The 10,193-nt window shown below is 40.3% G+C and overlaps 1 protein-coding gene across 3 annotated transcripts; it reads left to right on the top strand.

Annotated features, from left to right (window-relative positions):
- The first annotated feature begins 116 nt into the window (after positions 1–116).
- elavl1a (ELAV like RNA binding protein 1a) lies at positions 117–9,453 on the top strand. Of its 3 annotated transcripts, none has more exons than XM_069152638.1 (7): positions 117–236; positions 2,017–2,076; positions 4,043–4,223; positions 4,723–4,826; positions 5,459–5,621; positions 5,788–6,013; positions 6,393–9,453. In XM_069152638.1, exons 2-7 carry the CDS (start codon positions 2,041–2,043, stop codon positions 6,715–6,717), a joined length of 1,035 nt encoding a protein of 344 aa, XP_069008739.1. In that variant the 5' UTR covers positions 117–236; positions 2,017–2,040; the 3' UTR covers positions 6,718–9,453. The 3 variants fall into 3 exon arrangements, with proteins under 3 accessions (XP_069008739.1, XP_069008738.1, XP_069008740.1); XM_069152637.1 differs by having other exon boundaries at positions 118–236; positions 2,017–2,077; positions 4,032–4,223; XM_069152639.1 differs by lacking the exons at positions 117–236; positions 2,017–2,076; positions 4,723–4,826 and having other exon boundaries at positions 4,134–4,223.
- Positions 9,454–10,193: the final 740 nt, after the last annotated feature.

The raw sequence follows: 10,193 nt of genomic DNA, 5'->3' as shown, positions 1-10,193 counted from the left end.
CGCGGCTCCACCGCGTTTCCGCAGCGCACGTCGGCGGTGGATGTGGACCACGCCGTCTCCCGCGGAGGCGTGCTCGGATGTGGGTGGGCGTGGCTGCCGCCGTCACGTAGCTCCTCTCTGGGTTTCTTCACTGCGTGAGAGGCCGACTTGGAGGGAAGCGAGCGTCGCCAAGACGGACGAGAAATAGGTGACAGGAGCAGAAACAGCGACTACCCTCCCCCCCCCCAAATAAACTGGTAAGATTTAAAATACATCGGCACATTTTTCCCCCCCCGCCCCCACAAAGCGTCTCCGCGGCGCGCCTCGATTCTTCGTTATTGGGCTGTTAGATGACTGCGGTGCCTCTTTCGTGGCCCGTGGAGCCGTTAGCCTCCGCGGCCCTGTTAGCAGGCCGCTGAGGTTTCGGCGCGGGGAACAGACGCGGCATTGATCCGACGCTCTCCAAAATAGGGACACGGTGCTCCACGTTTAGCTATCCGGCGGGGACACCGACACGTAGTCTGTCCTCCGTACCCGGCGCGCGCGGCTGTGATCATTCGTATGCTTTAAATGTTAGATCACTAGTAGAGTATACCTTGTTTTTTTTGGTTTTGTTTTTTTTTGGTCGATCGGAGTTGAAGGTTAAAAAAAAAAAATAAGTGCTCTTTCTAATCAGAAGCCGCTGAGCATGCAGCTCGCTGGTTAGCCAAAGCTAATCAGGCCTCTGCACGTTTCCGAGATGGAGAGCAACTCGTTGAATTGACGTGCTTTGTTGCCCGGTAATGGAAACCAATGCTGCCTTGTTGTAAAAGCGTAAAGCACGGTTGAGCTGTCTCTTTTAATGTTAGCCATCAGAGAAAGCAGGTCAAACGGCGAGGACGCCAGCTCATCTTTCTCCCCCCCCCCCTCCCCCCTCCTCATACTTTGCACTTTTTTTTTTTCATTCAAACGCAGCACGTCCAAATCCGGGTCCAACCCTCCTGCTACGACAGCTCCGCTCGACTTGTCCTTTTTTTGTTGTTTTTTTTCTACTGGACAGCATAACAACAATTACCAGGACAATAGACCAGTTTCCCTCCACAAGTACAGGTGTTGAATACTTAATAAATATGGAAGCGCCCCTAATTTGAAACGCCGCAACGTGCTTTCTCAATGTTTGTTACTTATCGGTTGCTTTAGTTAATGATTGGTTTTCCATATTGTTGTGGTCTGAAATCATTGACGCTTCATGGTAATTTAAAGCATTTTTGTTCCTCCTCACGGTCAGCGTGTTGCTTCATCGGGAGGTTCCTTTCCTCGCTGGTCACCTTGATCTCACTGGTCCAGCAACATTTTTCATATGACCGTAAAATTGTGCATCTGTACCCTGTAAAAAAATAATAATAATAATAATAATAAATAAAAAAAAGATCGTGTGAGACTAACCACCATGTTCAGCTGTGCTGGCTAAAGGCACCATCCAGAAAAGTCGATTCATTATACAAAGTAGCTTTGGCTGCCAGGACACATGCGGAGTAATTGAATGAAATACAGTTATTTCATAACAGAAATGCCGCACGAGTTGCAACATGCAGGGGATAATGTCAGCACTCAATGCTGCACCAAACGATACTAATTGATTACCAAACAAGGGCAATAGTAGTAATTAAAAACAGGCTCTTTGTTGTCGTTCATGCAGGCTCCACAATGTGTGCACCACTTTGTAACATCGCGCGTCTGATGTGGCCAAAGTTGTAACGGACACGAAAGGCACATTTCAAACAGAAGCACCCTTTTTTTTAAGGTGGAAAATATGATGTCCACTTCAAACCATTTTTGCTTCCCTTTTCCACATGAACCACGGAAAACTTTCGAACCATCTAGGCATTCGTTTAAGAATTTTCTCGTTTACGTTTTGGGGATTTAAAGAAAGAGAACAGGGGTTTTTTGGGGGTTTTTTTTTGTAATGGTGTGATCTTTAGACATCGAGGTTGTTTGTCTGGTCACTGTCACGTTGTTTGATTTATTTTTTATTTTTTTGGTCTTCTCTCCACCCAGCCTCAGGAGCAGTGAAGTGTCTTCATGGCAGTTCGTCGAGGACACATTAAGTACTTGAAAGTGAGTATTAAAATCCCAGCTCTTGTTTCAAGCACTACTGCAGTGTGTGACCGTGTCTGTTAGCAGTATGACCAGATCGTTTGGTGCTGGTATGCTTGACAAAAACAGTAACGCTTAATTCCTGTTGTACATCAGCAAATCACAATATGCAGAGATATTTGACAGCAGGAAATGTACACGTGTCATACTTAAAATTAGACAAAGCTGTGCTATAACTCTCTGGAACTACTGATTTAATATTCTTTATTGGCATTAAGAGAATTTAGAAATATACATGCAGTGCAGCTCCCACTATCTGTGCACATGTTTACTGGTTTAACACAGGACTCTCATTCATCTGCGCAGACGGTGCATCTTACCCACCAGAATACACAATCACAATCCTTCTCTGGCATGAATGGTCCTCTTGTCAGGTTGACTGCTGGACTGGTTCCCATTTCAGGCCTGGTCTCATTTCAGCTGCCAGCAAATGTGTCCTGCTGAACAGACACTGGAAGCAGCAATTTAAAAAAAAAAAAAACTGTTTTCATGTCAGCCGCCATTCTTGTCGTGGCCACTTTCCTTTAATCTCAGACTTGCTATCGGACTACACTGCAGAGTGGCATGTGACAGAGATAATCGAGGGGATGAAAGCGTTACTTTAATTTTTATTTCATGTTGGCTTAGTGTAGCTCTCAGACACCAGTTTAAATCCAGTCACATGCTTGTGTAGCGTAATTAGTGAACCGTTATGCTGTCTTAAAACTTCTGCCTGTGGTTTTCTGTTGCATGTAAAACTGTAATTGCGCTGAATTGACTCTCAGCCTTTTGTAACAAAAAAAAAAATGCATGAAACCAGAAGAACGAAACTAGCAAATAATAGTCTGTTTTGCACGCTTCTTTTTGCCTTTCCACTACATTTTAAGGGCTGTAAAGATTATGCAAATGAAGCAAAAAAAAAAAGGGGGCGGTGTCATTGTTAAACATGAGCAAACAATAAGACATAGTATGTTGTTTTTTGTGTTAATCCTTGTCAACTGATGTTTGTGTTGAGTTAATGGTAAAATAGACATGCTGGGAAGGGAGTCTGAGAACGATTGCTTTCTTTCTCTCATCGCAGCTCCTCCTTTCTGGTTTTATTCACGCACATTCCCTCTTGCTGTGTCTGGCACTTTTTTGAAGAATTTGCAAGCAGATATCAAAACACGACTTTGTTGTTTTGTTTTTTGATGAATTTCACTTAATGCCAATACTCAAAGACTTATTCTTTTCTGAATTAAATGGGACGCAAGTTGAAGCAGCTGCCATGTCTGCGTTTCACTAGTCAGCCCTGCAAAGTCCACCTTATTGTCACCAAATGTATTTCCTCGTTCCGTTGGTCGACTCAGTGTTGCTTTTCATATATATATATATATATTAAGCTTTTAACAGCACTAGAGGTGGGAAAATGTATTAATGGATTTTATACTGTATGCTCCAGTTTCTGTGTCACTGGTCCCCTGTTGGTGATGTAATGAGATTGTTTGAGGTTGCAGGGCAGAGGCGGGGTCAGTGGGAGCCCGTGCAGTATAAATTATAGGAAGTTTACAGGGCACTGATGGTTCCTAAATTTAACGTTAGCTGGCACCAATTTAACATGAAAATGTGTTTGAATTTAGCATTTGTTATATTTTTTTTTTTTTTTTTAGATGAGCCAGCCTTTTAGGATCTTGTTTAGAAAAGCTTGTCAAAAATGGCGAAATGTGCCCATAAGTTATTTCCTAGAGTCCAAAATCAAAAGTTATATTGAATTTTTGGTTTTGCGAAAAAGAAAACGACAGACTGTCACAACTGACACGCTGCAGCAAGCGATCCAGATAGTTGGCCATCTGTTTTGTGTCCGTTGTAATCGACTGATCGAGTCTCGGTTTCAGCTGCCGCTCTGTGTATCCTGCGTGCTTACCTTGCTGTGTGTGTTTTTTTTTCGGTCCACCTGGCCGACCTGCAGGAGGTGTATGACATGTCGAACGGTTATGAAGACCACATGGGAGTGGACGATGGGAAGGACGCCAAGACCAACCTGATAGTGAACTACCTGCCTCAGAGCATGACGCAGGACGAGCTGCGGAGCCTCTTCAGCAGCATCGGAGAGGTGGAGTCCGCCAAGCTCATACGAGACAAAGTCGCAGGTATGCTCAACGGTGAAGCAGTAAGACATGTGACAGACAAGATGGATGTTTAAACACAAGATTGTGGTTTAAATGGAAAGTGATTCCTGTTACAGACGTAGCAAAAAAAAAAAAAAAATACATGGTGTGGCAGCAACGTCTGAATATGTTAGTGGTGGTTCAGCTTCTTGACTTAGAGAATTGCTTGGCCTTTCACTCAGTTTCTAAAGAATAAAGGCCTGTTTTCTGCTTCGTCAGTGATTCTATCCTGTAATTTTTCATTTTAAACAGTCGAGTCGTTGTTTTTTCAAAGTTTTTGACCACCACAGTCTTGTTTTGTTCATTTGGTACCAAGTCCAATCCTGTTTAACTGTAGACAGTTTCTTTGTTTTATTGTTTAGCCTAGCATGCAATGTTAAAATTTGGTTTTGTTTTTTAATATTTATTTGTTTGCAGATTTTTTTGAACTATACAACGTTTTTTTTGTTTTATTTTATTGTTTTCCTTTTTTTTTCTCTAGGCCACAGTTTAGGGTACGGATTTGTTAACTATCTTAACCCTAGTGATGCAGACAGAGCTATCAGTACACTGAATGGACTAAGGCTACAGTCCAAAACTATCAAGGTAACGTGCAACAAGGTGTTCTACAATTCTCAAAGCAAAAGATGTCATGTCATATAACTCTCCTGTGGCTCCTGTGCTGTGCGCTAACTAGCTAGTACATGTCAGCCCGAGGAAGTGATACTGCTTTTCCAGCTCACTTACTGCCCTATTTGACATGTCTGTTGAGTTTCATTTTAAGTTCACTTATTTTATTTGACACATTCTGTCAGATTCAGTGTATTTCATGTATCTACCCTCCCTCCCCTCCTCCCTCCCAAAAGTACTTTCTTTTTTTTTTATCAGTTTGATATTTTTTTTTTTTCTGTTGTTGTTGCTGTAATGTTCTTTTGTGCTTCTGACTCCACTCATTTTTGCTCAGACCAAAGACTTAAATGTGTAAAACCCACTTAGAAAACAGTTGTTTTACCAGATTATTTGACGTAGCTTTATTCTATAGTCCAAAATGTTTTTTTTAATACATAGACAAAACCCTTTAATATGAATGAATTGATTGTAATTTACAAAGCCCCGGATATAGCTGCCCCTGTAAATCCCAATACTTGTTTAGATGTTGTTGTTCTACTTAAATTTGTTGTTTTGTTTACATTCATCAGAAGAGTTTTAATCAGATGATTTTTGCTTCCTGTTGCTAGGTTTCGTTTGCACGGCCCAGCTCGGATACAATAAAGGATGCCAACCTGTATATCAGCGGCCTGCCTAAGTCCATGACTCAGAAGGATGTAGAAGACATGTTTTCATGTTTTGGACGCATCATTAATTCTCGGGTACTTGTTGATCAGGGTACAGGTACAACAGGTGAATGACTTCCTTGTTTTTCAAAAATGTTCTTCAGATAGCATCTTATTAAATTATATATTTAAAAAAATAAAAATAAAAAAAAAACCAACAGCGACCAGTGCGTAGCTGGAGTCACGCTGCTTGTATCAGAACAGGCAATCACCCGCTGCTCTCTCGTACCCAGGTGTGTCCCGCGGGGTGGCTTTCATCCGGTTTGACAAGCGAGCCGAGGCAGAGGACGCCGTCAAAAGTCTGAATGGCCAAAAGCCACCGGGAATCTCTGAGCCAATCACAGTGAAATTTGCTGCCAACCCGAACCAGGCGAAGAACACGCAGCTCATCTCTCAGCTCTACCACAACCAGTCCCGACGCTTCGGAGGGCCCCTCCACCACCAGGCCCAGCGCTTCAGGTGAGAGTTGTTGTTGATGCTTTTAAAAACGTGTAGAAGCTGAAGGTTTTCTTTGTTTTTCCATGCTACTCAATGGTATATCTTATGTTTTGGACCGTTGGTCAGACAAAACAATACATTTGAATGTCTGTCACTGACCGAGTGACCCAGTTAAACAATTGGTCAGCCGAATGCGGTGACTTCCTGTACCCCGTTTCAGATTAAAAGTCCTCGTTTCAAATTTAAAGCCCTAGGTTTTGATTTGCTTGGTTGCACGTTTATCTTTATACTATTATCTGACATTTAATAAATGGAAAAAAAAAACAATCAAAGTATTAATTAGTAATGAAAAAACATTTGTTAGTTGCAAGCAAGTACACTAAAGCATCGTCACTTTCAGGTTTTCCCCCATGAGTGTGGATCACATGAGCAGCATGGGAGGCGTTAGTGTCCCCGGAAACTCCACCTCCGGGTGGTGCATCTTCATCTACAACCTGGGCCAGGACGCCGATGAGAGCATCCTGTGGCAGATGTTCGGCCCCTTTGGCGCCGTCACCAACGTCAAGGTGATCCGCGACTTCAACACCAACAAGTGCAAGGGCTTCGGCTTCGTCACCATGACAAACTACGAGGAGGCGGCCATGGCCATCGCCAGCCTGAACGGCTACCGGCTCGGAGACAAGATACTGCAAGTGTCCTTTAAGACCAGCAAGGGCCACAAGTAGATTGAGCTGGACAATCGGGTGTAGAGGAGGGCAGGAAATAACCTGTGCTAGGCTGATGTTGTAGAAAGCTGAAGTATACGTTTTCAAAGTCTGGCACACAATTCGGGTTTTAGCGTATTCAGAGTTAAATGAGAAGTTCACTCTTCTGCACCTTTGTACTTGTCTAAAAGAGTGTTGAGGTTGTTTTTTTTTTGTTGTTGTTGTTGTTTTTTTCATCATTATATACTTACTTGGGGCTTAAGGACACTCAGTTTTAATTTTATGGAGTGGACTAAGAGGGCAAATTTACCCCCAAAGTAACTATTGTGAAAATGATCTCAAAAGCTAAAATACTGTCCATATGTGTTGCATGTATAACTGTGGAGACTAGTTAGAGGATGTAAGCAAATGGTTCTTAGAAGTGCACTGAAAAATCCAAAATGTAAGAGAAGCTCTACAAAGTGTTCTCCAGATGTTGACATTTTAGTGGATCGTTTATAGTGCAAAGATGGGGGAAGAACAATGTTTTGTTTTTTTCTGGAGCCCGTGTTTGTGTCATTCTGGAAAAGCAATGCTCTGTCCTGGATCCTCATCATTAGTAGAACTAGATGCCTTAAATTATCATCCAGTGGACGCAGACCTTTCAATACCACTCACTGTTTCAAGTCAATCTAAGAGCAAAGCACTTTTAACCAATCTGTTTTAGGTTGCTATAAATATCGGTCTTTTTGATGTTGATCTATGACTTTTGCTCGCCCTCCGACCAGGTTTGATAGTTTTAAACATGAAGAGCTCTGGAGGGAAATGTTTTAGTTTTGTTATCCCTTATGTAAAGTGTCTTTTTTTTTTTCTTCTTCTTATTATAAATTGTATTTCAGGTGAGTCCTGTTGAAAATAATCCCAATTCAATAAGAAAGGAATTAAGATGGACCAAAGGCAGGGAGAGATTTCATCCTTAGAAGCCTGAAGAGTTTTCCTGAGCAGATTTACACAATGTAAATTGATACCTTTTAGGACTTTTCTTCTTTTTTTTTTCCTTCTTCTTCTTCTTCTTCTTCTTCTTCTTCTTTTTTTTTTTTTTTTTTGAAGCGGTACTATGACATTATATCTGATGCTAACAGAGAGCAACATCACTGGCTGTTTGCCAATCTGTTTGATTTTTTTCTTTCCTTTTTAATTCTTTTTTTGTTTGATTTTTTTTCTTTCTAGAGGCATACGTTTTTATTTGTTACAGTACAAGTTACAAACTTGTTTTAACGAGTGCTTATCTCAAGTTTGGAGAGGAAATTAATGGCCTTTGTTCTTGATTTCAGTTTAGTTTTGCTTTATTTTCTTCCTTTCTTTTGTTTTGTTTGTTTCACTTTGAACATAAACCATTAAATTTTATTTCTTTTCGCTGAAAGTTTTGTTTGGTTTGTTTCTTTTTTTACTTAATAATTTTTGTTTTGTTTTAGATTTGGTTTGGACTTTTGTTCTGTTATTTTCTAAATAGCAAATCTGCAGTGCTGATAAAAAACATCTCTGGTCAACTACAAGCAGGCAAGTGTCTCCATTACAAGCTTTTAAACTCCAGAGACAAGTTTAAAGGTTAACAGCAAATGGACCAATGGAGATTGAAATAAGAGCTGAATAAAACTATACACAGACTCTTGGAGGAAAGTTCAAGTACAGCAACATTTTTTTAGATGGACGAATACATTTTAACCACTAAAGTGCAAAAAAATAAGCAAACTGAAGCTGTGGTACATGAGGTGAATTTCAGGATTTTAATTAATTCTGGTTTAGTAAATCTCTCAATAGCTGGCTGTTTGTCAGCTCTTCAGTGTAAGTATATTAAGATTTATTGTGTATCAGCAGTGTATGATGTTTTTACATGACAATACACGGTTCACTTTGGGGTTTTGGATTTAAACCCACTGCTCTGATCCATGATGAGGACTTTGATTTGTTAACCTGATCGTCCATTTTGAAAAGATCATTGGCATATCACAGCTCATCCTCTTATTGAGACGAATTTGATGTATCGCCTTGTGTAAGGTGGTTGAAAGTTGGAGCACTGGCTTTGGTACTGTACTTGTCCTGATTTAAGCTCTGCAGAAATTCAACGGAGCTCCCAGTAGCAAAGGATTCTTGGAAACAGAACCTGCTCACACATTTAAAGATTCACTTTCAAAGCTTTTTTTTTTTTTTTTCCAGCAATAATTCAGCTGGCACTTCATTAAATGCCTGTTTAAGCTCGTCTTAGAGGAGTGCTCCCATTACAAGCGACAGATTTTGCTCTTAAAAGTGCATTTTGATTTAGTATTTGTTATTTTTCTGTCACAATCCTTAACTGTGCAATATTGCGTGACTTGCTCGGAGCAGGTAATATAAATTTGTTATAGTCTTGAACTGTCATCCTTTTTTTTATAATTTCTTTTTTCTACTTACATGTTACTGCTTAGTTTTCTCAGCAGTCTTGTTGGAATTGCAGAGATGCAAGCGAGTTTGTTTTAGGGGGCAGTCAGAATAAACTGCATTCCGCCTTAATTTATAAGTGGAAACTTTACATGACGTATTTTGCATCGGAGGAGGAGGCACGACTATTTATTTGACAGTGTATGCGGTCATACTTGATACTTATTGGAGTGTTTATGATGGATTATTGATTTGTTTTCTTGGTTTTGAACACTAAGTTAAAGTCCATTAAATGTCTTCTAACATTGGATCATTTCAATAAAAACATGGTGGCTTTTCAGAATTGAAAAAAATATAAAATGTCTTTGGAAGCTTATTGTGGATTTTTTAAAGTGATATTTGTGACAAAAGCTAAATAAGTGGATGTGCTTGCACTTTTATATACATATTTTGCATGTTATGATGTTGGTATGCTACCAACAAGCAGATGTCATGCAGTGTCAGCATTTTTGTCATGGTTATGGAAGATGGATGGTTCATCATGGTGGTACCATCTGCGACCAGGTGGGGGAGACATTTCATCTTTTCTCCTGCAACAATGTTTACAGTAATTGAAACCACATCCAGCTATCGGTTTGAACTACTCCCACGTGTATGGTTATTTGCCTCCTAAAATCAAACATGATGTGTACAGTAAATATTATAAATGAGTCATAATTCCTTGCAAATTAGTAGAGCTACTCCAGCAGAGGAGAACAGGCTCCAATGAAGTGCTAGAAATGTTTTACAGAATTGGTTATAAGAATAAAATCACACACTCCGAGAACGAGTGAAGCAGGTTTTTATTTAAAAAAACAAACAAAAAAAACACAAAAGCGTAGGTATAAAAACAGAAATGATCATCTTCATGTGATTTCTGTGCGCTGTGATTATGTCAGTGCTTTTGTTCACGTTGCCTCTATTCCTAAATATCTTGTTTAACAGATAACAGATTTGCTCCTCGTTTACTTTTAAGTTCTCAGCCTTCTTGTCAAAACTGAGGTCATGTTAAGGCAATTTAAGACCTTGACAGAAGTCAAACCTGCAATCAAACCTAATCA

The sequence above is a fragment of the Embiotoca jacksoni genome, unplaced genomic scaffold, assembly GCF_022577435.1.
Source record: "Embiotoca jacksoni isolate LCO1_2020_lvr unplaced genomic scaffold, fEmbJac1.0.p SCAF_18, whole genome shotgun sequence".
In the NCBI taxonomy this organism is placed as follows: Eukaryota; Metazoa; Chordata; class Actinopteri; family Embiotocidae; genus Embiotoca; species Embiotoca jacksoni.
The sequence above is the reverse complement of the archived record's forward strand: the minus strand, read 5'-3'. Positions and strand labels throughout refer to the sequence as shown.

Coding starts and splice junctions, on each gene's coding strand:
- elavl1a (XM_069152637.1), top strand. CDS start 2,041: ATGGCAGTTCGTCGAGGACACATTAAGTACTTGAAAG. Junction 2,078..4,031: donor ACACATTAAGTACTTGAAAG/TGAGTATTAAAA, acceptor CGGTCCACCTGG/CCGACCTGCAGGAGGTGTAT. Junction 6,014..6,392: donor CACCAGGCCCAGCGCTTCAG/GTGAGAGTTGTT, acceptor CGTCACTTTCAG/GTTTTCCCCCATGAGTGTGG.